This window comes from Vulpes lagopus, chromosome 23 (genome assembly GCF_018345385.1).
Source record: "Vulpes lagopus strain Blue_001 chromosome 23, ASM1834538v1, whole genome shotgun sequence".
NCBI classification, from domain to species: Eukaryota; Metazoa; Chordata; class Mammalia; order Carnivora; family Canidae; genus Vulpes; species Vulpes lagopus.
Window position 1 is genome coordinate 46,571,451 of NC_054846.1, and position 27,940 is coordinate 46,599,390.

The 27,940-nt window shown below is 60.3% G+C and overlaps 1 protein-coding gene across 7 annotated transcripts in view; it reads left to right on the forward strand.

Moving 5' to 3' along the window:
• TEP1 (telomerase associated protein 1) overlaps positions 1–27,940 on the forward strand; it is a 33,572-nt gene continuing 5,632 nt past the window's right edge. For all 7 annotated transcript variants that reach the window (XR_005985237.1, XR_005985239.1, XR_005985238.1 and 4 more), the window contains exons 1-42: positions 1–187; positions 3,402–3,893; positions 4,565–4,744; positions 4,917–5,051; positions 5,731–5,892; positions 6,249–6,410; positions 6,689–6,766; positions 8,031–8,155; positions 8,336–8,493; positions 11,761–11,870; positions 12,975–13,065; positions 13,281–13,467; positions 14,513–14,681; positions 15,558–15,722; positions 15,887–15,964; positions 16,607–16,737; positions 17,029–17,088; positions 18,070–18,228; positions 18,629–18,805; positions 18,899–19,019; positions 19,245–19,369; positions 19,601–19,714; positions 19,798–19,915; positions 20,026–20,220; positions 20,326–20,501; positions 20,609–20,765; positions 20,864–21,043; positions 21,278–21,370; positions 21,581–21,713; positions 21,835–21,985; positions 22,223–22,356; positions 22,556–22,644; positions 22,989–23,103; positions 23,531–23,771; positions 23,948–24,071; positions 25,009–25,133; positions 25,216–25,315; positions 25,474–25,629; positions 25,722–25,934; positions 26,089–26,242; positions 26,320–26,532; positions 27,729–27,889. Coding sequence is in view for 4 of the 7 variants with exons in the window: in XM_041738428.1 (XP_041594362.1) it covers positions 3,426–3,893; positions 4,565–4,744; positions 4,917–5,051; positions 5,731–5,892; positions 6,249–6,410; positions 6,689–6,766; positions 8,031–8,155; positions 8,336–8,493; positions 11,761–11,870; positions 12,975–13,065; positions 13,281–13,467; positions 14,513–14,681; positions 15,558–15,722; positions 15,887–15,964; positions 16,607–16,737; positions 17,029–17,088; positions 18,070–18,228; positions 18,629–18,805; positions 18,899–19,019; positions 19,245–19,369; positions 19,601–19,714; positions 19,798–19,915; positions 20,026–20,220; positions 20,326–20,501; positions 20,609–20,765; positions 20,864–21,043; positions 21,278–21,370; positions 21,581–21,713; positions 21,835–21,985; positions 22,223–22,356; positions 22,556–22,644; positions 22,989–23,103; positions 23,531–23,771; positions 23,948–24,071; positions 25,009–25,133; positions 25,216–25,315; positions 25,474–25,629; positions 25,722–25,934; positions 26,089–26,242; positions 26,320–26,532; positions 27,729–27,889 (6,183 nt within the window). In the remaining 3 variants the exon portion in view is untranslated. The remainder of the gene's footprint in view (positions 188–3,401; positions 3,894–4,564; positions 4,745–4,916; positions 5,052–5,730; positions 5,893–6,248; positions 6,411–6,688; positions 6,767–8,030; positions 8,156–8,335; positions 8,494–11,760; positions 11,871–12,974; positions 13,066–13,280; positions 13,468–14,512; positions 14,682–15,557; positions 15,723–15,886; positions 15,965–16,606; positions 16,738–17,028; positions 17,089–18,069; positions 18,229–18,628; positions 18,806–18,898; positions 19,020–19,244; positions 19,370–19,600; positions 19,715–19,797; positions 19,916–20,025; positions 20,221–20,325; positions 20,502–20,608; positions 20,766–20,863; positions 21,044–21,277; positions 21,371–21,580; positions 21,714–21,834; positions 21,986–22,222; positions 22,357–22,555; positions 22,645–22,988; positions 23,104–23,530; positions 23,772–23,947; positions 24,072–25,008; positions 25,134–25,215; positions 25,316–25,473; positions 25,630–25,721; positions 25,935–26,088; positions 26,243–26,319; positions 26,533–27,728; positions 27,890–27,940) is intronic.

Here is a 27,940-nt window from a genome sequence, read left to right on the forward strand (position 1 = left end):
CCGCTCCCCACACCCTGCCCTTCCCCCCTTCCCCCCGCCCTCCCCGCCCGCCCCGGCTCCAGCCTCCAACTCTCCCCCGGGCGGAGCCGACGCAGCTCCCGCTTCCGGCCTGGAGCGCCGGGACGTCCCGCGGCTGCGGCCCGAGTCTCCGCTGGCTCCGGGGACCCCCGGGGGACTCCGGCTGCAGGTAGGGCGGCCCGGCCCTGGTCCCCCGCCCCCGGGTCCCCCCCAGGGGCTGCGCTCGGCAGGGGGAGTCGGGGAGGGCGGAGCGCGGCCGCTTCGGACGCCGAGAGTCGCGGGTGCGGCGGCCCCGGCGGCCCCGGAAGGAGGAGCGTCCCCGGCCTGGGGGGGGGGGGGCAGGGGGGAGGGAGGGAGGGAGGGGGCCCGCGGGGGGACCGTGGGAGGGAGGCGGCCGCGGCTCCCGGCGCCCTGGGTGGGGGCGGCCGCCGCTGAGCTGGGGGCAGGGGGCGCCCTGGGGGTCCGGGAGGGGGCACCGTGTGCAGCATGGTCCTCTGTGCAGTGCAGCAGGGAGGCGTGTGTGAACGCCGGTCGGGGATGTCGGGGACCCGTTCCGCGGACCTGTGGGCGCTGGTTGTCCCCGGAGGAGGGACCTGGAGCCTGGATGTTTCCTTTCCAATTGTGGTGCAGCCGAACGTCTTCAGAAGCTCCAGGCTGCCAGGAACACTTCACTGTATTTCTGTTAACTTAGGTTTAGTTTTTAAAGACTTTATTGATTCATTCGACCCAGAGAGAGCCCAGCAGGGAGGGGGAAGCAGGGACTGCGAGGGGCCTGATCTCAGGACCCTGGGATCACGACCTGAGCCAAAGGCAGATGCCCCACAGTCTGGGCCGCACAGACGCCCCATTACCTTAGTTTTTGTTGTAAGGCTTTCTGTCTTGATTTGTTTCCATAGACCCTGAGTCAGTTCTGAGATCTCCTGCCCCTTTCCCCGGGGGCTTCTAACTTGCCAGGGCAGAGGGACACGGGCAGGGCGCAGAGGCTGTCGTTGTGGATGCGACTTGTTCACACCAAAGCCCTGCTGTCTGTGCAATACCGTCTTCTCTCGTCCTGGGTTGTCCTCTGGAAGCATTCTGCGTCCCCGTCGCCAGGATCCTGGGTACCACTACACACTAGACGACTGACTTACCAACATGGTTGTTCCTAAAATACTTAAACAGAAATAGGAGCCAAGCACTTGTCCAAATAAGCAAGTAAGCACACTCCTAATGATGTCAATTTAAGCACCTTCTCCGGCAGAGCCTCTTAGTTTGCAGTTCGTAGGGAGCCCAGGAGATCCAGGCGCGGACTCCGGGGAAACTGAGTGCAACATGGTATACACTCAGAAAGCCACACAGCTCTCTCCAGATTCTCAAAAGCCCCTAAATCCCCCCAACTAGGCATTGCGGCAACTATAGTGACCATGGCAGGAAGGGCCTCTGTCCTCAGGAGCATACAGTTTGGTGTAGGGGGAGGACAAAGAGGCAGTTACAATATGACCAAAGTGACAGAGGAGGGTGGCGTCAGTCGTGAGAACCTAGGGACCGCGGCGGTAAGTCAGCCTAGGTCCTCGGAGGAACTGTCCAACTGCGGCTTGCGAAGTGACAGGATAGAATTTGGACTGGCGAGGGGAGGGCTGGGGGGTCTAGGTGGAAGGAAGAGTGTTTTAGGCCTCCGTCTGTGTGAAGACCCAAAGTCAAGGGGCACCTGGGGGGCTCAGCAGGTGGGCGTCCGCCTTCAGCTCCCGGCGTGACCTCGGGGTCCCTGTATCGAGGCCCACGTCAGGGTCCCTGGAGGGAGCCTGCTTCTCTCTCTGCCTGTGTCTCTGCCTCTCTCTGTGTCTCTCATGAATAAATAAATAAAAAGTCTTAAAAAAAAAAGTGACCCAGTCAGAGAAGCTCCCCGACCTCAGCGAGCTTTATTTCAGGAAGGAGAAACAGTGAGCGAGGCGACAAGTAAACAAACACAATTCTTTTTTATCATGGTAGAATAAACAAGGTGGGGTAGTAAGTGGCGGCCGGGGTATCTACCGGGGAGTTCCTTTAGATGGATCTATGTGCTGTGTGCCGCGTGGATGCGAGGGCTTCGACAAGGGTGGTGGAGGCAGGATGGAGAGAGAACTGGACAGGTTCGAGAGACATTGAAGGGGTAGAACCTATAGGATCTGGTGTCTTACTGGATGGTAATAATAACAAATAGCGATAGCTTCCATTTATCGAACCCTTGCTAGTTACCAGGCCCTGCTCTAAATGCTTAATACGTTTTTATTTATTCCCATAACGATTCTGTAAGGTAGGCATTTATCTCAATTCTGTAGATGAGGAAACTGAGGCACAGAGTTTACATAACCAGCCCAAGTAGATTCAGGATCCCATCAGGATTCAAACCCAAGTCTGTTCCACTCCATACCCCTATAAGCAGAGAAGGGAAAGGAGAGGGAATGGAGTTGAGGAAGAGTGGGGGAAAGATGACACATTTGGGGTCTAGAGTTTTGGGTACCTTGGAGTCGTCCAAGTGGAGATGTCCAACAGGCAAATGGATAAATGGATAGAAGCTCACATGAGATCTAGGTTAAGGGATAAATGTGTGAGTTCCCAGCATAGAAATGCTATTTGGAACCACACAGCAGGTGAGACAGGTGAGACTACCTGCGAGTGTATATAGAAGGATCAGATGAGAGTTCTTAGGAGCTTCAACATTCAAAGGATGGCAGAGAAAGAGCCTTCCTGAAGGGGGTGGTCGGACAGGTAAGGGGAAATCAGGACAGTGGCACCGAGGCAGCAAAGAGAAAGAGAGTTTCAAGGAGCGAGCGAGCAGCAGTGTCATATTCTGCTTGAGGGATGAGGTGAGATGAGCGCCCAGACGGGTCTGATCTCCTAGTAAGAGGAATTCGGTTGGTTAAGCAAGAGGGCAGTCTTGGAGGAACGGGGCCTGGAATCCCATATAGTTGGTTGAACCGTGAGTAGGAGGCAAGGAAGTCGAGGTTGGTGAATATGGACATTTTGATCAGAGTGTTTCTTTCTCTAGAGCTAAGAACCTAGAGTCCAGATTACAAGTGTGACCCCTCTACTTAGTTGGGATCACACCAGAAGCCTTTACCCCTTCATGAGGAGGTATGTCCCTTCATCTCCAGCACTTTTTTTTTTTTTAATTTCTCTGCTCTTCAGTTTCTGTCTTTCTTTTCCCTACTCCTCTCAGAACACTCCCTGCATTCTCTCCGTGTGATGTTTTCCGAATGTATCCTTAGAATGAACCCAGTCTTGGGAAAAGGAATACTGGTTGTTCCTTGCCTGCAAGTCACAGGCCTTACCAGGGGGACCACGGGAAAGACAGACGCCCAGTGTGAGCACCCTCACCCTCTAGTGCAGCCAAGGGCTCATCACCTGTCTCTTTCTCCGTCTAGGCATATAGTGCTTGCGGTCCAGCTATGGAGAAGCCTCGGGGCCACGTGTCCCATCCCGACGTCCTCTCCTTGGAGAACCGGTGCCTGGCCATGCTCCCGGACCTGAAGACCCTGGAGAGGCCCTGGGGGCATGTGTCCCACCCCGATGTCCTCTCCTTGGAGAACCGGTGTCTGGCCACACTCCCGGACCTAAAGACCCTGGAGAAGTCCCTGGGCCATGTGTCCCACCCCGACATCCTCTCCTTGGAGAACCGGTGCCTGGCTATGCTCCCCGGTCTAAAGCGTACTGTGTCTGCTGGCCCCTTGACCCACGGTCTCCAGACAGCTGGCCCGCTGCAAGCTGATCTACGGAGCCTGAGCATCGGCGATGGCGTGCTCTCTGGGCCTCTGAGCCGGGGGGCCGAGCGCCTCTCCAAGGGGTCAGGCTGTCTGACCTCTCCGAGGGCCTTGCGACCCATCTCTGCCACAGCGAGCGCCCCCACAGCAGCTTTGGTAACAGCTCCAGGCGCTCATCCTGACTCCTCCCGCGTCCGCTGATGCTCTGGTTCCCAGCCTTTGGAGCCCAGTCTCTCCTCTGTGTCTATGCCCCTTCTGTCCTCCGAGCCTCTTCCTGAGCAGCCCTTTACTCCGCGCTGTCTTCTTCAGCAGTCTTCTTTTTTTTTTTTTTTTTTTTTTTGCCATCTTACATTTATTTAGGGTTTTATAATTTGCAAAAAGCCACATGTGTACATATATACGTTTTGTCACATAGTCCTCTAATAGCACCATTAGAAGGTAGTAGGGAACGGGGGAGCCGAGACTCGGGAGTCAGGCAGCTCACGGTTGCTGGAGGATTGATCTGGGACGTGACCCTTTTCTGAATCCAGGATACCTTAATAGCGTCATAGGACATGGGTTGTGAGGGGCCCCGGCTCCTAGGCTATGGCATCAATAGGAGGTGAAAGCAGGGGAGGATCCCGAAGCGTCTGAGCAAAGGATCAGGAGGTCGAGTTGGGAAAGGTGGTGTGGGTGACAGGGAGGGGTCAGCACAGCCACCTGGAGAGATGGATGCTGGGGCGACCGGAAGGGTTTCGGGGCCAGAAGGCACATGTAGACTCTTCCTGGGCTTGGGATCTGCCTTCACCCTTCAGACCAATGTGATTCACAACGGCCACTATCCCCAGGGTCATCGTTCCTCTTCAGAAGAGAAAATGCCAGAGACAGAACAGGTAGAGGTTGAAATGCCTTTTTATAATCTGAGCTTGGGCGAGGAGACGGAGGTGGAGGGCCCTGTCCTGAAGCTCAGCGCGGGGGACTCTGAATCCCATCCTGAGCCTGCTGACCAGGCCCTTAAGGACAAGAAGGTAAAAGTCCCAGGGCTGGGGCGAGGCTGCTGATGGTGGAGGGATGGGCATGGGTGGTGAGCAAAGGCCGAGCCAGATCGCTCCGGATGGAGGGGGATGGAGCGCGCATGGAGCGTGCATCACGGTCCTCGTTGCCTCTTTCATCCTCTCTCCCCTGTTTCCCAATTCTCAGCTGGTTCTCATGAGCTTGCTGTGCTCCACGCTGACATCGAAGGTAGACGCAGAAGATGCTGCTGATGGGGCCTCGGGGCCCCTCTTTGAAGCCTGTAGAGACCTGGCACCCCTGGAGCCCGAGTTCATCCTCAAGGTACCATGGTGTGAAGGCGAGTGAGCGGGAAGCTGGGAGGTGGGGACTGAGGCCTGAGGCCGTGGTGTGGGAGGGGATGATGGCCAGCTCCATCCTGGGGTGGGAAGGAGGCACTGCAGTGGGGAGGGAGTGGGATCCTGGGGGAGCCAGGGCTGGGGCCCTCTGAGGAGCAGTGCAAGGGGAGATGGGGTGAGAATAGCTCAGGGCTCACCTGTTTGGTGAGTACACGGGCTAAGGACGTGATGCTGGGCCTTGAGCATGATTTCAACAGATGTCCTGCAGCTCGGGTCTGGCTCTCGGGGGGGCTTGATACCATTGGGGAAGCAGAGCACTTTTGAGTATCACTTGCAGTGATACTTGCGGATGGAGCAGTGGGTAGTGCATGCTTCCGAAGCAGGGGTGGGGGCGCGGTGGGGGGGGCGGGGATGGTGCTTCCTGTGAGGCTGCTGTCCACGGTGGTTTAGTCAGCCAAGTGCCTGGTTTTGCCTTGGAAGGCGAGGAGCAGCCCCGAAGGAGGGCGCTGCGAGGCAGGCAAGGGCGTGGGGTGCCGGCTGGAGCCCCCGGCTCTAGTCTAAGGACAGCGCGAGGGGCCCCGGGGAGATGTGCAGGCTGGGCCCCTGCCCTGGGTCGGGGCGGGTGGTGCGGGGGCTGAGATGGGCTCTCCCCACCCTGTGCCCAGGCATCTCTGTACGCCAGGCAGCAGCTGAACCTCCGGACTGTGGCCAACAAGGTGGTGGCCATTGCTGCTTTGCTGCCTGTTTGCCGCCCCTACCTGCGACGCTATTTCTGTGCCATTGTCCAGCTGCCTTCCGATTGGCTCCAGGTGGTCGCTCTGTACGAGGTAGGGTCCCTCTCCGCTGGGCTTGGGTGCTTGCTCGTTCCCCCTCCTGCGCTGTCGCCCCCAGGGGAAGTTCAGGGCCAGTTCGCCTCCCCTCGGGGGTCTTCAGCCTTGCTTCTGACGGGGGCTCCTCCCTGCACCGCACTGCCCAAGACGGGAATGTGGCGGCCGAGGGCCCACGGCTTGGGAGACATCCTGGTGTTCTTGATGCAGGAGATGAGGACGGGGAAGTGTGTTGACTGGCCCAGAATCCTAGAAATGATCGCTTTAGAGCCGGGGCTATGGGCCACCTCCCGTCCTCTCGTTCAGGCCCGTGACAGGGGACTCCGTCCCGATGGGCCCTCCTCTCTGTCCGACAGGAGCTGGCTGGGCGAGAGGAGGACAAGCCAGTGCCCCTGCCTGCCTGCCTGCGAGCTGCTCTGACGGACAAATTTGCCCAGTTTGATGAGTACCAGCTGGCTAAGTACAACCTTTGGAAGCACCGGGCCAAGAGGCGTCCCCGCCCGCCTCCCCACCCTCCTGTCAGTCCCAGTGCCACCTGGTCATGCACAGCCCAAGCCCCGTTGCCCTGGGGAGGGGGGATCCTGTGCCGCGCCTCTGACATGTTCCTACCACCAGAAATGCAAGGAGTTAGAGGGGGGTGGGGAGCTGAGCAGAGCTCGGGGGCAGAGGGCAGGGCCTACCTCTTCCTGGACCGGCGTCCGTTTTGGCAGAGGTGGCCTTTAGGAGCTATCGGGGTGGACCTCCCCAGGGGCCAGGGCCGTTTCCCATCTTGAAACCGCTTCTCCTGTCCCTACAGAAGACGGGGCGCCCGTTTTCTGAGACCCAAAAACACTTGCCAAGCTACCTTAGGGTTCTTACAGATGAACAGAAGAAGGTGAGTGCCTGTTTGGGGCTTCCGTATGCACATGGAAAACCTTTCCTCAGCTAATATTTAGGAATGGGTTCCATTTGGTTGGGAAATACGAATGGCGAGGTGGACACGTGCCGGTTACCCGCCTGGGGAATTCTCAGTTTTGATTCTAGGGTCAGGTTTTTGAGAGCCCTGGGAAAGGCTCCTTTTATCTCCCATCTGGCTCCCCATCCTATCTCCTGACTACCGGCGTGTTCAGCTTGAACCAGGGGCACCTGGGTGGCTCAGTCAGTTAAGCATCCAACCCTCGATTTCGGCTCAGGTCATGATCTCAAGGTCATGGGATGGAGCCCCAAGTTGGGCTCCTCGCTCAGCAAGGAGTCGCTTGAGGTTCTCTCTCTCTCCCTCTCCCCCTGCCGCCCCGCCCCTGTACACTCTCTCTTTCTCTCAATAAATAAATAATGTATGAAATGTCTACCTTTCATACGAAGTTCTTAAAACACACCAGACCTTTCTGCATTAGTGACAAATAATGAGGCCACGCACTTGGTGGTTAAGGGCGAAGTCGGGATTTCGACTGGGTTTGAATCGACAACTTCCCCTGTCTGACCTCAGGTTCCTCAGATATGCAATGGGAATAGTAGCAGCACCTCATGGGGTTGCGAGGATTAAATCAGTCACTGAATTTAAAGTGTTTCTAACGATCCATGGGGCCGAGGAAGCATTACCTGTCATCATCATCATCACCATTAAGATAGATTCCCCGGAAAATGACATGGTGATGTTACAGGAGAACACATCCTCAGTTGGTCAACCAACCTCTTCACCCTAATAACGCCTGCCGACCTTAGCTCTTGCCCCATAGAAGATTCTGAAAGCTGACTTCTTTTGGTGTTTGCAGTTGTCACAGCTTGGGCTATGCGGCTTCCTCCGTTTACCTCCTCCACCAAGTCTCTGATTTAGTAAAGGCTGCCTTTTCCATTCCGTCCCTCTAGAATGTTCTCTGGCCCTTCCACCCCTGTCTTGCTTTTCACGAGCCAGTCATCCCGTGTCAACTCCGCGTGGTTCAATCTCCTGTGAATGACAGGCAGTGGCCCTGAGTGCTGCCCTGTGCTCACCACGATGCTCCTGGTGCCGGAGCCCCTGTGCCCCTGTCCCCTGTCTGCCCAGATCTGCTGTTGGGGGAGAAGTCAGGCCCCGGGCAGAGGAGGCCTGTGGCTCTGTTGCTAAGGCCAGCGGCTGTGGCCGTAGATTAAACGGCCCCCATGGACTTGGGGTGTCTCCACAGTTTGAGGACACCTACAACGCGGTGCCAGAGAGAAAGCAGCGGCCGAGGCTCACCCTGAAGAAGTTGGTGCGGCGACTGCGCATCCGGGAGCCTGCTCAGCACGTCCAGGCCCTGCTGGGCTACAGGTAGGAGACGTGCCCCAACAGACCCCCTCCCCCGGCCCCGGGGCCCCCCACTTCCACGGCCGGCGCCTGTGCGTGGGCCCAGCAGCAGGAGTCGCAGGTGCGACTGGCCGACTTCGACCTTTGCTTTCCGCATTATTCTGAGCGGGCGTTGAGACGGGGGCTTTTCCTCCTCTGTCCCAGATACCCCTCCGACCTACAGAGGTTTTCTCGAAGTCGCCTCCCTGGGCCGTGGGACCCCAGCAGAGCCGGGAAGCGGATGAAGCTGCTGCGGCCAGAGACCTGGGAGCGGGAGGTCAGCCTGCGGGGGAACAGAGCTCCCGTGTGGGAGGAGCTCATCGGTGAGTGGCCTCGGCCTCACAGTCCCCTCCTCGCTTCCCCACTCACGCCTCTGTGCTTGGGGCCTGGACGTAATTTCTGTGGCCCGATGCGATCCCTGTCCTGCCTGTTGGGGCTGGACTGAGGGGCTTGGCCGGTGACCACGCCCAGCGGACCGGTGGGGCACCTGCGGCACCTGCTTTGGGTGGCCATGCGTCTCAGGGCGGGTGTTACTGCAGAGTGGGTGGCGCATGGGGCTGTGCCGCCTTCGGATCTCACTGTTCTTGGGATTGGGGGGACATCATCCTGGCGAGGGGACGTCATCCTGGCGAGGGAGGCCTGGCACAGGGCATGCGCAGAGGGGCCCACGTTTAGGGCATGGACGTTGGCGGTGACTTGCCCACAGTGAGAGAGGGAAAGGCCGAAATCGGGAGGGCCAAGGTATTTCAGTCTCCCGCTCGTCTCTTTTTGTTCTGGTTACTTTATTGTTACCTGTAGAAGCTTCTTGCTATTGTTTTTTAATGTTTCCTTTCATCTCCAAAGATTTCAAGTTAACTTCTGTATGTTGAAAAACATCTTTCTGGAGAGCTTTCGACTGCTTGAGTTCTGGAGACTTCGTATTTCGGGGCTTCAGAAGCTCCAGTTTTTTTTTTTTTTTTTTTTCATCTGTTTCTCTGTGTGCTCTCATGTACGGATGGTGCTCAGGGGAGCCCAGACCCTCAGCGCCTGTCACTGCTCTCGCTGTGTGGTTGTCGCTGGGGGGAAGGCATCAGGGTCACGTGGGAATTAAAACACACGCGTGCACACGCCCGTGCCTGACAACCGCTTGCCCAACATTTGATACTCTGGGTGGAACAGGACGCAGCAGCCTGGATGCGTAGATGGTTCTGGTTTGCGTCATTTCCACTTCCTCCCTCAGGCCCTGAAATTAAAAACTGTGTCATGTGTCGAGGCTAAGACTAATGCTCATAGTCTGATCCAGTTGTCTCCGGAGTTTTATGATCATATCTTGCAAAAACAGTTTTGGAATATACCAGAATGTATGTATATATAATTTTTTTTTAATTTTTATTTATTTATGATAGTCACACAGAGAGAGAGAGAGAGGCAGAGACACAGGCAGAGGGAGAAGCAGGCTCCATGCACCGGGAGCCCGACGTGGGATTCGATCCCGGGTCTTCAGGATCGAGCCCCGGGCCAAAGGCAGGCGCCAAACTGCTGCGCCACCCAGGGATCCCTGTATATATAATTTAAACAATTTTTATTAATTGATCAATTAATTTATTATTAATTATTTATTTATTATTTTATTTTTAAAAGATTTTTATTTATTTATTTATTCATGAGAGACAGAGAGAGAGAGAGAGAGGCAGAGACCCAGGCAGAGGGAGAAGCAGGCTCCCTGTAGGGAGCCCGAGGCAGGACTCGATCCCAGGACCCCGGGGTCACGCCCTGGGCCCAAGGCAGACGCTCCACCGCTGAGCCACCCGGGTGTCCCTTAAACGATTTTATATGCATGCTAATGAATTATGTACTTTAGGAAATACATAAAATATAATTTTATGAATATAGATCTGAAAGTATGTATAAAAATATAAATATAAGAATAAAATATAAGACAAAATGTCATTAGATATACAGACCCCGCTTTGCTTTGGAGACCACAGGGCTCATTAATAACTCATATCCAGGGATGCCTGGGTGGCTCAGCGGTTGAGCATCTGCCTTCAGCCCAGGGCGTGACCCCGAGGTCCTGGGATCGAGTCCCGCCTCGGGCTTCCTGCATGGAGCCTGCTTCTCCCTCTGCCTGTGTCTCTGCCCCTCTCTCTCTCTGTCTGTGTCTCTCATGAATAAGTAAATAAAATCTCTAAAAAAAAGAAACTCATTAACAGTTTTTTTGGGATGAAATCCGTGAACTTCTCAGTCTAAAGGACAAATGTTCAATTTATTATCCAGTATCATAAATATGTTTTTGGACTTAACTTCATATCCAGGTGATCCAGAAAACCCTCCCGATGTAGCAATAATTGAGAACAATTTATGAGTTGACAGAGAATATAATAGTTTGTGAGTCGTCCCTCATCGTGTACGTGGTGAACACAACTTAATTTTTCTATTACAGTTTGTGAGTCAGAATTCTTTTTTTTTTGTGTGTGTGTGTGAGTCAGAATTCTGATTTGAGAACCACAGGACTCCTAGAGGCTGAAACCTTCTAGCTGTAATCCAAATGAGACTTACATCAGTTTCAAAAAAAGGCACCACGAGTGTCTTGACGGAAGCTGCTGATGCTGCCCGGGCTGGGGCCGGGGTGGGGCTGGGACCAGGAGGCCCTGTCCCTGCAGTGGCCCGAATGCACCTCCGGGGACACCCAGGAAAAATACCACGCCTCCTACTTGTGTTTTATTTAAAAGAAAGAAAGTGTTTTCCCAATGTTCATCGTATGGATTACACCCCCATGGCCCTTCGGTCCACACTGCGCACACGAGGGTTCAGGTTTGTCGAGGGCCTCGGGGTTCCCCGGGCTGAGGGCACCGCAGAGCCCGTCACGTATTTTTGGCTTCTGCATAGGGACTTACCGAAACTTATCCTTGAATGGAGAGTGGATCTAGAATTAATATTTAGCCCTACCGAAACCTTCGAAAGTTGACAAGGGCCGTAAAGATACTATTATGAAGCAGCTATGACGCCGCCGATATCACAGAGCAAAAATGGACAATACGAAGGTGACGGGGTAAAGGTCAGCTTTAGTGCAAGTCCTTTTGACCTCTACCTCGGTGAGAAATAACGACTATTTAATCAGATCTCACAAGAAGTTGGCCAGAAAACTTAAAAACTCACTGGGAGGATGATGTGAAATACGGATTTACGTTCGCTGTCGTAAAAGGCGAACCTTACGTTGGGGGTATGTTGTGCCTTGAACACTAACCAGTGGTCGCGCTCCGTGTGTACGATTTATAAAGAAGTGAACTTACGCTGGGAAACTTGGCGTCTTGCCGTCTGCAGTGTTTGGAGGTCGCTACTCCGGGTTAGAAGACCCATTTTGCAGGGGGAGCGCCCAGGGTCGCGGCGGGACCAGCAGGCGGAGCAGTTGTTCTTGCGAACAGGGTCGGATAACTCTCGCTCCGCACTTTGGGCCCGTCCTGTTTTCGTGTTTGCAGACACTAAGATGTTTTGAACAGGGCGATTCTGTGCTAGGGCCCACCCCACCCGCACCCCGATGTCCCCCGAGGCCCTGCGATCTCTCACTCGTCCCTTGTCTGCCTTCTGGCCCTGCGGCGGGCCTTCCACAGACCACGGGAAGCTTCCCTTCATGGCCCTGCTTCGGAACCTGTGCAACCTGCTGCGGGTTGGAGTCAGCGCCCGGCACCACGAGCTCACCCTCCAGATGCTGCAGCAGGAGGTATGCGTGGGCCCGGGCTGCCCAGCTGGGCCACGTGGGCTGTAAATGGGGGCGGGGGATGGGGACGTGGTAGGCCACGGGGTGGGGGGACGTGGTAGGCCACGGGGTTGGGGGGATGTGGTAGGCCATGGGGTGGGGGGGACGTGGTAGGCCATGGGGTGCGGGGGGGATGTGGTAGGCCATGGGAGACGGGTCTGGGTGACAGCCCCCAAACACTGAGTACAGGGACTTCCCTGGGTCACTGATTGATCAAGAAGAGGCACTTTTGTGATGCAGCTGACTTCAGAGGAGGCCGGAGACAAGACAGCAGTCCCCTTCCCTGCGTCCTCTCCCTTCTTTGCCTCCTCTTGTATCCTCACCTGCCAGCTTTTCTCGATTCTTCTCCACCCCTCTCTATAGCCCTTTTCTATGACCCATTTTATCCTTCCTCAGTGTCCTGCAAATCTAATGGAGTGGTTGTCTCCTTTTTTTAAATTTATTTTTTGTTTTTTTTAAGATTTATTTATTTATTTATTTATTTATTTTTTAAGATTTATTTATTTTATTCAGAAAGAGAGAGAGACTGAGAGGCAGAGACACAGGCAGCGGGAGAAGCAGGCTCCATGCAGGGAGCCTGATGTGGGACTCGATCCCGGGTCTCCAGGATCACACCCTGGGCTGAAGGCGGTGCTAAACTGCTGCGCCACCGGGGCTGCCCTCTTTTTTTTTTTTAAATTTAAATTCAATTTGCCAACATTTAGCCTATCCCCCAGTGCTCATCCCGCCAAGCGCCCCCCTCAGTGCCTGTCACCCTGTCACCCAGTCCCCCCCGCCCACCTCCCCTTCCATGACCCCTTGTTCGTTTCCCAGAGGTAGGAGTGGCTCATGGTTTGGCGTTTCCCTGCATCTGTACCTTTGGGGTAAATCCCCAGCAGTGCAGCTGCGGGGGCATAGGGCAACTCTACGTGTAACTCTTTTGAGGACCCTCCGCACGCTTTTCCAGAGCGGCTGCACCCGTTTGCATCCTGCAGCGGTTGTCTCCTATTCCTGGTCCCCGAGGCCCCTGACCACCCCACCCCCACACTCCCTGATACTTTGCTTAGGACCCCTTCTCTTGCTTCCCAGAAATCAGTGATCCACAGTCGGCAGTTTCCATTCAGATTCCTTAATGCCCATGACGCCATCAATAACTTGGAGGCCCAACTCAAAAATAAAGGTAATGTCTGCCTCCCGAATCCGGTTTATCTCCTGTGTCTGAGTAGATGAAATAGAAGCACTGGGTGTACTGCGGCCTCTGGCGTCCAGTCTCCAGGTGTGGGGTGGGCAGGGTGGGACACTTGCCAGTGCTGCGCTCAGGGCTGAGGGCAGGTATTGATGGGAAAGCGAGAGGAGGCAGCAGAAGCTGATGGACCCTTGCCTGTCGCCACACAGCGTCACCACTCCCTTCCAACACAAAACTCATGCGTCTGATAATGAGTAGGAACGCCAAACAGGACAAGACCTGGACGTACCGGAGGTACCCTTACAACCCCAGTCGCCGGCAGCTTCGGAACACGATGAGGGTGCCGGTGGTGTATCAGCAGCTCAAGTGGGAAAAGCTGAAGCTAGAGAAGGCCAGGTGCGTGTGCGCATGCGTGTGTGTGCTGCCTGGAGCAAAGGGTGGGCAACTAGCTGGCCCGTAAGGGGCCGGGGGGTCATCCGGGAACCCCAACCTCTGTTCTGTGAAAACATGCTTGCCTCAGGGGCTCAGACTTGCCTGGTTCCAACTGTCTTTGCACAGCAAACCTTGTCCTTAACGTTGTCCTATGGAGAAATCATGAGAAAAAAGAAAAAACCCTCTGGGCCTCCGGTTTATTATCTGGGATCGTTTTATTGGTTTCTGTGGGTTCTGGGAACGTGTGCAGCCTTCCCCTTTGTCTTAGCGTATGCTTGTGTCCTCTGCTTTTTCCTGGTCCGAGTTTCTTTTTCTTCTCCATGATACCCGTTTGTTCGTTTTGTGTCTCTATTTCCTGACCTATTTGCTTTTTTTTTTTACTAAAAAATTTTTTTTAAAATTGGAGATCGATTTGCCAACATAGAGCATAACACCCAGGGCTCATCCTGCCCAGTGCCCCCCCCCTCAGTGCCCGTCACGTTTTTTTCTTTAACTGTGACTTAATTCTGTTGGGTAACATTGGTAGAGAATATTGGATTTTCTTAAATTAAAAACATTATCATAGGCAGCCTGGGTGGCTTAGTGGTTTGGCACCTGCCTTCGGCCCAGGGCATGACCCCGGGGTCCCGGGATCGAGTCCTGCGTTGGGCTCCCTGCAGGGAACCTGCTTCTCCCTCTGCCTGTGTCTCTGCCTCTCTCTCTCTCTCTCTGTGTGTCTCTCATGAATAAATAAATAAAATCTTAAAAAAAATACAATTAAAAAATAGGTGGCAGTTAAATCTTGCCTCCTGAAGTAAGTGGCAAGAGTGACGCACGATGTCAGAGAGTGGGTCCTCTTGCGCCATGGGCAGGGGTCCCACGTGTCCCATAGGCTGGGGCCGGGCACCTGCCCCAGTCCCGCCTTCTGCAGTGGAGATGGGCTGGGGAACGGGGCGCCCGACCCGAGGTGCGTGTCCTGTGGACGCAGGGGGCGAGCCCCTGAGCCGCCATCTGTCTTTTCGGCCCATAGACGGGGCAGATGTGCCGGTGAGCTGCTGGCGCGGTACCGGCAGGCCCTGGAAACAGCTGTGAACATCTCTGTGAAGCACAACCTGCCGCCGCTGCCAGGCCGCACCCTCTTGGCCTACCTGACAGATGTCGGGACGGACGAGTTGTGTCCGAAGAGCAACCCCCAAGGGGTAAAAATAACAATCATAAGGTGGGGGTCGGGATGATGCTGAGGGCCCTGGGAGCTATCCTGTTCCCAGACGTGGTCTTCCGAGGGAAGTGCCCGGAACTGAAAAAAGTGGCCTGGTTGGCGTCTGGGGTGGGGCCCGGGTTCCCAGGGACGGTCCCCAGGACATGGCCTGCTCGTGGATGGCAGCGCTTCTGTGCTTCCCGCTTGGCTGGTTTCAGTTCTCTCTCGATTTCTGTCTCCCGAGGGTGCCTGCCGTTTACTTCCCTGCACCCCAGGGCCCTCCCGGGCCGCTCCTCCCGGGCTGCTCCTCCTCCTAGGGCTGCTCCTCCCAGGCTGCTCCCTCCCAGGCCGCTCCTCCCAGCCCACTCCTCCCAGGCTGCTCTTCCTCCCAGCCCACTCCTCTCAGGCTGCTCCTCCTCCCAGGCCGCTCCTCCCAGCCCACTCCTTCCAGGCTGCTCCTCCCAGCCCTCTCCTCTCAGGCTGCTCCTCCTCCCAGGCTGCTCCTCCCAGCCCGCTCCTCCCTGCCCATTCCTCCCAGTCTGCTCCTCCCAGCCCACTCCTGCCAGGCTGCTCCTCCCAGCCCGCTCCTCTCAGGCTGCTCCTCCTCCCAGGCTGCTCCCTCCCGGGCTGCTCCTCCTTCCAGGGCTGCGGGGCCGCCCTTCCTAGCGGGGCCCTTCGACCCTTCTCCCCACCCGGTGAGGTGTTTGGGCTCCAGGTGGGAGGGGTAGAGGCAGGGTCCCAAACGGGGAGCCGGGCACCTGGCCCGCATGCAGCTCGGGGCTCGGGGTGGGGAGGCCAAGCCCCACATTGGGCATGGAGCTTACCTGAAAGAAGGGGTGGTGGTGAGCGTGTTTCACCATGATGTGCGTCCCACCAGCCCCCCCTGAACTACGTGCTGCTGCTGCTGGGGATGGTGATGGCCCGGGCGGAGCAGGTGTCCGTCCTGCTGTGCGGACGTGGCACCGTGATGGTCGCTGACGCCAGGGCAGAGGAAGGTGTCCTGAGGACCGCCGGTGTGCTCCAGGCTCAGGCTCAGGCCCAGGTCAGCCCCCCCACCCACCTGCGGGGTGCCTGTGCCCTGTGCCCCGTGCCTGTGCCTGTGCCTGTGCCCCATCCCCTGTGCCTGTGCCCCATGCCCTGTGCCCCGTGCCCCATACCCCGTGCCTGGACCCCGGGCCAGCAAGGACGCGAGACTCTTTCCTGCAGGAGTTGAATAAGGAGGGTGAATGGTCCGTGCACACTTTCGGGAAGTACCTGCTGTCTCTGGCTGCCCAGAGGGTCCCTGTGAGTGCTTCCCATCCTGGGGACCCCCTGCCCCCCCAGTGATGGCCCTGACCCCTCAGAGGCTGCCTTCTGCCCCTGCTGGCTGCAGCTCCCTGCGGGTGCTGCGCCAGCGACTGTCTGGCAACCGGCTCACCGGAAAAACTCAGGCTTGGTTAGTAGCGTTTGCGGATTTCCGCGGCGTGGGTCCTGCTGTCGCTGCCGAGTTTAGGCGATGGACACGACGGCGCGGGCAGGGCGGGGACGTGACGCCCTGTAGCACGTGGACAGCGTGCACGGGCTGGTGTCAGGCTCAGTGTGAGATGCGGCGACTAGGATGTGAGGGCCTCAGCGTCTGTCACCTTCATTTTTAATATGATTTATTTTAAATTTATACGATTTAGTGTTTAATAGCGGCTGGGCTTGACAGCTGGCTCGCGAAATTCCCAACAGTGTAGCAGTAGCTGCTGCGGCTGGGAGAGCCGGCTACAGCCCACCCCCCGCCCCGCCGTCGGGGTGCAGAGGCTTCCCCACCCTCACGCCCCCCGGGGAGGTGACGTCCACCCCCCAGAGCTGTCCTGGTCCCCGGGATCGCTCCGACGTCCCAAGCCCCAGCATCCCCTGCCCTCTGCTTCCCGGCCTCAGCGCCTTCCTCTGCATCCGCAGCTGGACAGGGTGGTCCTGTTTGGCAACACCATGTACGGCAGCCTGGTGAACGAGGCCAAGCAGCTCTTCTGGCAGCACGTGAACCCCAAGTGCCTGTTCGTCTCTGTCCCCCTGGAAAGGACGTACAACATGTAAGGATGCTCCGACCCGGGTCTGGCCCCAGAGGGTGGTTTCCGCAGTTCCTCCCCCACCCCCGCTCGAGTTTGGGACTCCGCCACTCAGCAGGCACGTCCCTGTGTCTGCCCCTCAGCTCCTGCACTTCAGGTGCGAGGCCGACTTCCCCAGGCCCCTCCGTAGGGTCCAGCCCAGCCCGTCGCCCACGTGACCCTGGTCGTAGGTGGGGGCGGGGTATCCGTCCTAGACAGCGGTGCCTCTTGCTGGTGCTGCCTCTGACGGGTGGCTGCGGTTTCTTCCTCTGCCAGATTACCCGACTCGAACCCCAATGACGTGACGCTCTCAGGCTACAGTGACGGGATCCTGAAGTGAGTATGGGACGGGCACCGAGCGGGCTGGGGGCTTGTTAGGTCACCTCTCAGAGACAACCTGGCCTGTGTGCTGTGCGTGTCTCTTTCCAAATGAGAGAGAAGCCCGTTGCCCTTGCAGCTGTCCCGCCATTGCAGCGACAGTGTTAGAGGGACCCGGGCCCTCGTGTCTCACGGCAACACTCTGCTTCTGCCTCATGGCTCAAGAGAGCTGCTCCAGCTCTGGCCCTCGTTTTTGTGTTACATCTACAAGGAAGACGGGAAAGGGACAGGGGGCGTTGCACCGTTTGCTTTTAAGGGAGCAGCTCAGGACTTGGTCCCGTCGTTTCTATTCATTCGTCGTGGCCTCTGTTCCCCTCTTGACCCAGAGATCTCCGGGCACTGAATTATCTCCAGACGGCACGTTCATGGCAGTCGTCTTCCTCATGCTCTCCACGCCGTCTCACTGACTTGTCCTCTTTCCTGACTTTTCCTTTTTATTTTATTTTTTTAACTTTTATAAAGATTTATTTTTATTTATTTATGATTGACATAGAAAGAGAGAGAGAGAGAGAGAGAGAGAGAGGCAGAGACACAGGCCGAGGGATAAGCAGGCTCCATGCTGGGAGCCTGACGTGGGACTCGATCCTGGGTCTCCAGGATCGCACCCTGGCCAAAGGCAGGGGTGAAACCGCTGAGCCACCCGGGGATTCCCCTTATTTTATTTATTTATTTATTTAATTTTATTTTTCTGCCTTTTCCTTTGTATGCCCGGTTGCCCCAGCTGCTTTAGGGAGCCTCACGCCCACTCCTCCTCCTTGTCCTCTGCTTCATCCCTGCGGGGGAACCGCAGGTTTAAGTCCACACCCACCCTCTACGGTCCTTTCTCGAGAAGCCCCAGGGAACTGGGGGACCGTCCCTAGCTCTATCTCCGTCCTCCGCCCCCTTGGGAGATCGGATTCGCCCCTTTTCTTTGCTCTTATTTGCTCACATTTATGTCAGGTTCATCGCAGAGCGTGGGGCCTCTCGTCTTCTAGAACACGTAGGCCAAATGGACAAAATATTCAAGATACCGCCGTCCCCAGGGAAGACAGGGGAGCTGTCTCTCCGGCCGCTGGAAGAGAGCACTTTAAGCCCCCCGGCCCCAATTTCCCCGCCTGGGTTAGTGCACGTTTCTACGGCTCTGTGAGTTGGGAGAGGCTCGGGCAGGCGGCCGCAGTCCTGGCTGTGGAGGTGCTGCTGCTGCTCACAGAGGGTGCGTCCCCCTCCATGCAGGGAGCCCCACGTGGGACTTGATCCTGACACCCGGGGTCACGCCCTGGGCTCAAGGTGGAGCTAAACCGCTGAGCCACCCGGGCTGCCCCAAATTTTAGTTTTTTTTTAATAAAAAGGTTGTATTTATTTATTTACCCGCGCACCAGGGGCGGGTAGTAGGCCTCTAAGAAGCGCCGACAAAGGCGAGCGAGAGGGCAGGCGGGGTCGAGCTACGGGGCCTTGGCCCTGCCGTCGCCGTCCGGGCGGGCCTGTGCTTGGGCCCAGCCACTCGCCCACCCCCCCCCAGGTGGCGCAGCGTCCGCCTCTTCATCTCCTCCACGTTCCGGGACATGCACGGGGAGCGGGACCTGCTGCTGAGGGCCGTGCTGCCCGCCCTGCAGGCCCAAGCCGCCCCCCGCCGCCTGGGCCTCCGGGCCATCGACCTGCGCTGGGGCATCCCGGAGGAGGAGACGCGCAGGAACAGGTGGGGGCCGGCCGCGGGGGGTGGGGGGCTGCTCGGGGTGCCCGGGGTGCCCGGGGTGCCCGGGGTGAGCCAGGCTGGCGCCCTTGTCTGCAGGCAGCTGGAAGTGTGCCTCGGGGAGGTGGAGAGCTCGCAGCTGTTCGTGGGCATCCTAGGCTCCCGCTATGGCTACGTCCCCGCCGACTACAACCTGCCCGAGCACCCTCACTTCCGCTGGGTGAGGCAGGCCGGGGCCGCGGTGGGCTTCAGGGGGCGTGGGGGGGCCTCCTCTGAGGAGTCGCTTTCCCTTGGCCAAGGGGCTCATGCCAGGCACGGAGTCATGTGAGCTTCGGCTGTGCCTCCGTGCCTGTATCCGGGGGGACGTTCCTGGCCTGCAGGGGCCCTGGGGCTCGAGGCCGGAGGCAGCGGGCCGGGCACTGACCCCTGCCCCCTCTGGCCGCAGGCACAGCAGTACCCTCCAGGCCGCTCCGTGACAGAGATGGAGGTGATGCAGTTCCTGGACCGGGCGCGGCGCCTGCAGCCGTCTGCCCAGGCTCTCATCTACCTGCGGGACTCCAGCTTCCTTAGGTGCCTGCTGTCGCCCCTGGACCTCGGTGCTCTCCCAGCATTGGGGTGGCAGAGGGGGGACGCGGGGGGCACAGGGCTCAGAGAGCGCGCCCGCGGCCCCCGTCAGCCTTGCCCCGGAGCCCGATGTCTAGCTGGTGGGGTTTCGGGGACAGTGGGCAGGTGTGATGGCTGGGGGTGAAGAGAGGCGGGGTCTGAGCGAAGCTCCACCCTTGGGGTGTCGTTGGGGGTCAGCTCTGTGCCAGATGCTTGGAAATCCGACTTTACTTCTGAGTCTGAAGAAGCTGCACGTCGGATCACCGAACTGAAGAGCTTTCTGAGCAGACAGCAAGGGGTTACCTGTCGCAGGTGGGCTGGGGGGTGGGGAGACCTGCAGGGAGATATAGGGGGGCCAGGCCCACTCTGACTGCTCGTGCTCGCTTTGCCCGCAGTTACCCCTGCGAGTGGGGCGGGGTGGCAGCTGGCCGGCCCTATGCCGCGGGGCTGGAGGAGTTTGGGCAGCTGGTTCTGCAGGATGTGTGGAGCGTGATCCAGAAGCTCTACCTACAGGTCAGGAGGAGTGCCCTGGCGGGGGGTGGGGGGCTGGGGGCCCTGGGGCCTTCCGGCCCAGCGCTCCCTAGCATGCAAACACTGTCCATGTCTCCGTCGCGTGCCCTCAGCCGGGGGCCCAGCCGGAAGAACCAGCGCCCACCCCAGAGGACGACTCGGTCCAGGCCGCCTTCCAGCAGCTACAGACCCCGCCAAGTCCCGCCCGGCCACGCCTGCTCCAGGACACTGTGCAGCAGCTGATGCTGCCCCGGGGCGGGCTGAGCCTGGTGACCGGGCGGTCAGGCCAGGGCAAGACGGCCTTCCTGGTGTGCAGTCTCGGAGCCCGGGCGGGCGGGTGGGCGGGCGGGGCGGCCTCCTCCGGGAGCTGCGCGTGGAACACTGACCACGTTGTGTCCTCGCTTTCCATGCAGGCGTCCCTGGTGTCAGCCCTGCAGGCTCCCAATGGGGCCCAGGAGGCCCCCGGGGTCTTCTTCCACTTTTCGGGGGCCCGCCCGGACCAGGGCCTCGCCCTCACCTTGCTCAGACGCCTCTGTGCCTACCTGCGTCGCCGACTGTGCGAGCCGGGTGCCCTCCCTACCTCCTACCGGTGTGTGTCCCTCCTCTGCCCCCCTCCCGCCCCGCCTATTGAGGCCGCAGGATGGCACCTGTGCCCCCGTGTCCTGCTGACCTGGGCCTGCCCCCCCCTCCGTGCAGGGGCCTGGTGTGGGAGCTGCAGCAGAGGCTGCTGCCCGCGTCTGCCCAGTCCCCGAAGGCTGGCCGGGGCCTGGTGCTGATCGTTGACGGGGCTGACAGGCTGGCAGGTCCACAGGGCCAGCAGGTCTCAGACTGGATCCCGAAGACCCTTCCCCCGGTGAGCGTGAGGGGAGGGGGTGCGACACACCGGTGAGGGGGGCCTCCAGGCCCTTCCCTGTCCTCCTACCTCCCCCTCCTTTTGCCCAAATATCACAGTGGGTGCACCTGGTACTGAGCGTGTCTGCTGAGGGGGGCCTGGCTGAGACCCTTGGGCAGAGCCCAGGGGCCCGAGTGGTGGCCCTGGGGCCTCTGCAGCCCTGTGCCCGGGCCCAGCTGGTGAGAGATGAGCTGGCTCTGTACGGGAAGCGGCTGGAGGAGTCCCCCTTCAACAACCAGGTTGGACGTGGGCCCCGCGCAGCCCCGCTCCTAACCTCCAACGGGGCCCGGGGAGGGGCAGCTGCCCCTGACGTGACTGGGGGTCCTTGTCTGGGTGGGGCAGGCCCGACCTCCGGGGAGCAGGGCTGGCAGGGCCGTGGGGGGAAGGAGCCTGGCAGGTGGCATTGGGTTGGAGCGGGGCAGGGGCTGGGGGGCAGGCGCCTGCTTCTCGTGCTGAGGCCCCTGCACCGGCAGATGCGGCTGCTGCTGGTGAAGCAGGGGTCCTCCCTGCCGCTGTACCTGCGCTTGGTTACCAACCACCTGAGGCTCTACGCGCTGCACGAGCAGGTTGGCTGCGGGGACGCCTCCTGGTTTGCTCTGCCCTGATGCCTGGGCAGCTTCCTCCCCCCACCCCTCTGCCCCCCTTCTCCCCCCACTCTCTCTCTCCCCTTCTCCACCCTCTCCCATGGTTCCTCCTGCTGCCCACTGCCTGCCCCCCACAAGAGCTGCCCCCCTCCGCTGCCCCACTGACTGAAGCCCAGGCTCCTCCCCTCCCAGGTGTCCGAGCGGCTCCGGGCCCTGCCCGCCACTGTCCCCCTACTGCTGCAGCACATCCTGGGCACCCTGGAGCAAGAGCATGGCCCCGATGTCCTTCCCCAAGCCTTGGCCACCCTGGAGGCCACGCGTAGTGGTCCGTGCTCGGGGCTGAGGGGCCTGAGAGCGTGGGGGGGTCTCCGGGACCGTGTGGGGGCAGCAGGTGTCAGGGAGGGGTGTGCTGTGTGCTCGAGAGCCTCAGAGAGCTGCGATTCCAGGTCTGACTGCGGAGCAGCTGCACGCGGTGCTGAGTGCGTGGCGCGCGCTTCCCAGGGGGGCTGAGGGCTGGGAAGAGGCCGTGGCCGCTGGGAGCAGTGGGGACGCCTACCCCGTGGGCCCATTTGCCTACCTTGTCCAGAGTCTGCGCAGGTACACCTGCTCCCGGCTCGGCCCCCACCAATCCCTATGCCTTCCCTTCTCATCCTCGAGATCCTTTCTCCAACTTACCCGTCCTGGGCTGTGGCCCCGACCCCTGTCTCCCGGGCCCCCAAACGGCTGCCACCTGATTCACCGCCCTGCAGGGTGGGATGGGAGCCATTGGCTATGCCGGCCGCTTACTGACAGCCCCCCCCTGCCCTCTGCCCTCTCTCCCTCACGTGAGGACAGTCTGCTGGGGGAGGGGCCCCTGGAACGTGCTGGTGCCCGACTCTGCCTTCCTGCTGGGCCCCTGAGGACAGCAGCTCAGTGTCGATACGGGAAGAGGTGGGGGCTGCAGAAGACCGCACACGTCCTCATCGCAGGTGATGACGGCCAGGACTGGCCTGCCCCGGCCAGGGCACTGCGCGTGGGGCCTCCCCCCGGGGCCAGGACCACCGCTGGTGCTCCCATTCGGCCAGCCTGGGGGGTGGCTGGCTTTTGCTGCAGCCTGGGGGGTGCGATCTTGGGAGATGCTCTGGGGCTCAGTAGTCTCCATGTCTGCTCTGTGACCCACGCCTGTAGCTCAGCTCTGGAAGACGTGCGACCCTGATGCCTCGGGCTCCTTCCGCAGCTGCCTTCCTGAGGCTCTGGCTGACCTGCCCCACCACCTGGTTAGTCTCCAGCTCCCAGGCACCTTAGTCCCCACGTCCCCTGGACCACCACTGCCAACACCACCATCACCATCACCACTGCCACCACCACCATCACCACCATCACCACCAACACCACCACCACCGCCATCACCATCACCACCACCATCATCACCACCATCACCATCATCACCACCATCACCGCCATCTCTACTTTTCTCCACCCGGTTTTCCTGCCCTTTCCCTTCAGGCCCTTTGTCCAGCTTCTGGGTCAAGGTCTTGGCTGCACAGGCAGGATCTAAAACTAGACTGTTCCTCCTCACCTGCCTCTCTACACCCTAATGAGTCCAGTCTGACCTTCCCAGCTCCAGAGCGGGAACCATGGCCTTCTTGCAAAATTCCTCACCAATCTCCACGTGGTGGCCGCACACCTAGAACTGGGTCTGGTCTCTCGGCTCCTGGAGGCCCACGCCCTCTACGGTGAGATACATGAGGAGGTGGCCTCTCTGAGATACGGGGCTCCTGGGTGTGTGCACGGGGTCGGGCTGGGGATGTAATGCAAACAACCATTAAATTTCTGTTCCAGGCTGGAAGTGCAAGAGGGTGGGCGGGTGATTTTCAGGGGGACCCTCTGCCCAGATCTCTTAGGCCATAGGTTCTCAAGCTTTATTTAACGGGTCTAAAATTACCTGGGAATGTTCAAATTGCAGGTCTCTGGGTCCCCAGATTCTAGTTCCCTAGGTCCGGAGTGGGGCCTGAGGCTTTGTACTTCTAACGGGTGTTCCTGATGTGGAGCTGGAAGACCTCAAGACTTCACGCTTTAGACACATCATCCGACTGTCTTTGGTGCTGGGGCTTAGGGGGGTCTGGGCTGGCTCTGCAGTGACATTCTGCATCTCTCCTGCAGCTTCCTCAGGCCCTGCAGAGGAGCAGGGTCTCTGTGAGACGGACCCCGCCGTGTTTCACGCGTTCCTTAGACAGCAGGCTCCAGTCCTCGGCCGCTACCCGCTGCTCCTGCCCCAGCAGGCTGCCAACCAGCCCCTGGACTCGCCTCTTTGCCGCCAGGCCCCACAGCTTTTCGTGCGATGGCGCCTGCAGCGCGCGCTGCGGTGGCTTAATAAACCGTGTACCGTGGAGGGCCAGCCGAGGTGAGCCCGGGCCAGACGCTGGCGGCCCCGCTGGAGGTCAAGCTGCAGTTGCGACCGGAGCGGGGCCGGCAGCCCGGAGCCAGCGGAGGGGGCTTCAAGCACAGGAGTGCAAGCCGGTGTTCCTTCACTTCCTTCCTGAGTTCCCTGTCTCTTCCTCTCTCCGGCCCTTCTTCTAGCCCCAGGCTGTCGCTGGCCATCCCCTCATCCCCCACAGCGGTGGCCCTGTCCCCCAGCGGGCACAGGGCTGCCGTGGGCACTGCCGATGGGATGGTTTACCTGCTGGACCTGAGGACCTGGCAGGTAGGACACGGAGGGCGGGTCGACTTCCTCCAGAGGCCCCACAGACCCCCGCAGGCCTCAGGCAAGGTGGCCCCACGTGCCCCCCCCCCCCAGCTGCCCGCTGCACTCAGCCCCTTTCCCCCCTCACCCATCGGATCAAGGCTTGTTATTGAATCCCTGTTGCCTTCTGAATGTGCTGCACCCGTTCCGTTCAAGGCTGTGCCAAAGCTCTGCCTGTACTGGGCCTCGCAGGGAGCCCGGGCTTGGAGTCTTGTCTGCCCAGCAATGGGTGTTTTTGTCAAAAGATACAACATAGGAGGGGAAAAGGAGCCAAAACTCAGCCATGCGATGTAGACGAGAGCTGAGAGTGTAGGCTACTGACTGGGGAGCCCAGGACAGGCGAGGGCCGCCATCCCAGCTGGGGGGACGGCAGCACGGGTGCCCCCCCCATATCGGGCGTGCCCCCGCCACCGCACATACGTGCACGTGCGGAACGTCATTCCCTCCTCTGACCCGTCAAGGTCTGTGACCTGGGGATACAGGTGCGGTTTGCAGTAGGTGAGGAGATGGGGCTCCCCTGGAGCCTGAGCTTGGCCTGTGTCTGGAGGGGGCCCAGAGCTTTCCACTTTTTTTTTTCTTTAAAGATTTTATTTATTTGAGAGAGAAAGAGAGCACGAACAGAGGAAGAGGGAAGAGAGACTCCCCACTGGGCAGGGGGCAGGACAGGGGGCTCCGTCCAGGACCCCGGGATCATGCCCCGAGCCAGAGGCGGAGGGTGAACCGATGAGCCCCCCAGGCGCCCTCAGAGCTCCTCACGTTTCTAAGTGTTCCTGAGGTGGGGCCGGAGGGCGTGCTGGCCCCGCCCTTCTCGCCTTGGCCTCCTTTTTGGTTGGAGCTTGGCCTGTGCAGCGGGCAGCGGAGGTCGGGTCTGAGCGTGCGCCCCTGCTCGTCGGCATAGGAGGAGAAGTCTTTGGTGAGCGGCTGCGACGGGGTCTCCTCTTGCGTCTTCCTCTCCGCCAGCGCCCTCTTCCTCACTGCCTTCGACGGGCTCCTGGAGCTCTGGGATCTGCAGCAGGGCTGCCGGTAAGGGTGCCCGGGCGGGCCTTGCAGTGGGGCCCTCCCCGGCCGCGGGTGGCGGAGGTCGACCCTTGTCTCCCCCGGCCAGTGTGCTCCAGACCAGTGCTCATCAGTCCCAAATCACCGGTTGCTGCCTAAGCCCGGACCGCCGGCTGCTGGCCACCGTGTGCCTGGGGGGGTGCCTGAAGGTAACGCCGGGGGCTGGGGTGACACGGCGGCCCCCCAGGCCAGGCCGGCTGGGGGTGCCGTGCCTGCGGACAGCGGGGGGCCGGACAGGGCAGCCTCCGGGGCGGAGAAGCGCAGGCGCGAGTCCGGGCACCTGGCCTTGTCCCCTCTGCTCCTCCAGCTGTGGGACACGGCCCGTGGGCAGCTGGCCTTCCAGCACACGTGCGCCAGGCCCCTGAACTGCGCCGCCTTCCACCCCGACGGGCATGTGGTAGCCGTAGGCAGCTGGGCGGGCACTTGCAGCTTCTTCAGCGTGGACGGGCTCACAGCTGCCAAGGTGACAGGCCCCGTGGGCCCGGGGAGGGGGCATGGGGCACGGGGCGGGTGGACGGCGGCTCCTGACGCGTCGCCGTGCACCTGCTCCCGCAGGAGCTGGGGGCCCCAGGGGCATCCGTCCGCGCCCTGGCCTTCCGGGCCCCCGGGCGGGTGGTGGCCGCGGGCCGGCTGGACGGCACGGTGGAGCTGTGGTCCTGGCGGGAGGGGGCACGGCTGGCCACCTTCCCTGCACATCGGGGTGTGGTGGCCGCTGTGCTCCCCCTGCACGCTGGCTGCCAGCTGGTGACGGCCGGCGAGGATGGCGAGGTCAGTGGGCACGGGGCGGGCGACCCGAGGGAGGGCCCAGGGGGGTGCAGGTGCAGGGGCTGCCCTGTCCCCCGGAATCCTTGGGGTGGGGCCCTCGTGCTGGCGGCTGTCCCTGGGCTCGTGCCGCACCTGGGCTCCTGTTCTTGGCCCTCAGGTGCAGGTGTGGTCCGGGGCCCTGGGTCGGCCCCGGGGCCTCCTGGGTCCCCTTCCTCTGTCGGCGGCCCTCTGCGTGGCTCTCAGCCCGGACGGTGATTGGGTAGCCGTCGGCTACCGGGAGGACGGCGTCAGGACCTACGAGGTGGCCTCAGGTGCTGCGGGGACCCGTGGGGGCTGGAGCCGTGGAGGCGCGTCCGCTGCCTGACCCTGGTGCTTGTCCGCTGTGCAGGCTCCCAGGGGGCCCACTGCGGGGCTGTGGCCGCAGCCGTGTGGGCGCTGGTGTGGCTCAGCCCCAGGGCGTTGGTGAGCGGCGCGGAGGACGGGTCCCTGCAGGGCTGGGCCCTCGAGGCACGTTCCCTGCGGCTGCTCTGGCTGCTGCCCGGACGCCAGGGGCCCGTGTGGGGACTGGCTGCGTCCGGAGAGCTCCTGGCTTCCACTTCAGGTACGGCGGGCCGCCCCCTGCCCCAGCTGCCGGCGCACCTGTGCCTCCCGTGCACCTGTGCCAGACATGTACCTGTGCCGGACGTGTACCTATCCGACACGACACGTGCACCTGTACCACACGTGCACCTGTGCCACATGCACACCTGCCCAACATACACACCTGTGCTGCACGTGCACCTGTCCAACACGCACTTGTCTGATGTGCACTTGTGCCGCATGCGCACCTGTGCCACACACATACCTGTCCAACACACGTACCTGTGCCGCACGTGCACCTGTGCCTCATGCACCTGTCACACACACCTGCACCGACACCCTGCCCCAGCTGCTCGCGCACTTGTGCCACACGCACACCTGTCCAACATGCACCTGACACGCGCACCTGTGCTGCACGTGCACCTGTGCCACACATGCATCTGTCCAACATACGCACCTGTGCCGCACGTGCACCTGTGCCGACACGCACCTGTGCCGCATGCACCTGTCATGAATACCTGCGCCGACACCCTGCCCCAGCCGCCCGCACACTTGTGCCACATGTGCACCTGTGCCACACACGCATCTGTCCAACACGCACACCTGTGCTGCATGCACCTGACGTGCACCTGCGCCAACACCCTGCCCCAGCCGCCCACGCACCTGTGCCACATGTGCACCTGTCCAACATGCGCACCTGTCCGACATGTGCACCTGTGCCACATGCGCACCTGTCTAACACACACACCTGTGCCGCATGCGCACCTGTGCTGCATACACACGTGCAGGGTCCAGACGACTGTCAAAGGGCTGCAAGTGCATGTGTCTTCCATCAGCAGTCTGGGCGGTTTGTTTCCCGCCCCAATCCTGGGGCCTTCCGTGACCTCTCTAGTCCTTGAGTTCCGGCCCCGGGGGAGTCTGCTGTGTAGATGGAGGGGAAAGGGGTTGATGTGAAATGTGGAGGGGCCCGCCCTTGGTGGGGGGGTGTGGAGGAGGGAGGCCGCAGAGGGGTAGCAGGGGCGGGCAGCTCTGCTGGGGACTGTGAGGGCTGCCCCTGTGCCCGCCGCCCTCCCCTGACCCCTGCCCTCTTCCCCTGATCCCCCCCTCTTCCCCTGCCCCACTGCCCTCACCCCTTGGGGCGCGCCTCTGCCCGGGGTCCTGCCTCGCCTCCCCTCTGCGGGGGTCTTCCTTTCTCCGTGTCTCCTGTTTCCCACGCAGAGGCCCTCCCCGTGTGGCTGTGGCCCAGGCAGCCGCTGACGCTGCCCCTGCAGGAGGCCGACTTCCCGCGCGGCGCTGAGCTTCGGGAGCACCAGGGGCCCGTGAGCTGCTGCGGCTTCAGCACCAATGGAGGCAGGCTGGCCACGGGGGGCAGGGACCGGGTGAGCCCCCTCCTGGGGTCCTGGGCGCCCCCAGCCCCTCCCCTCATGGCT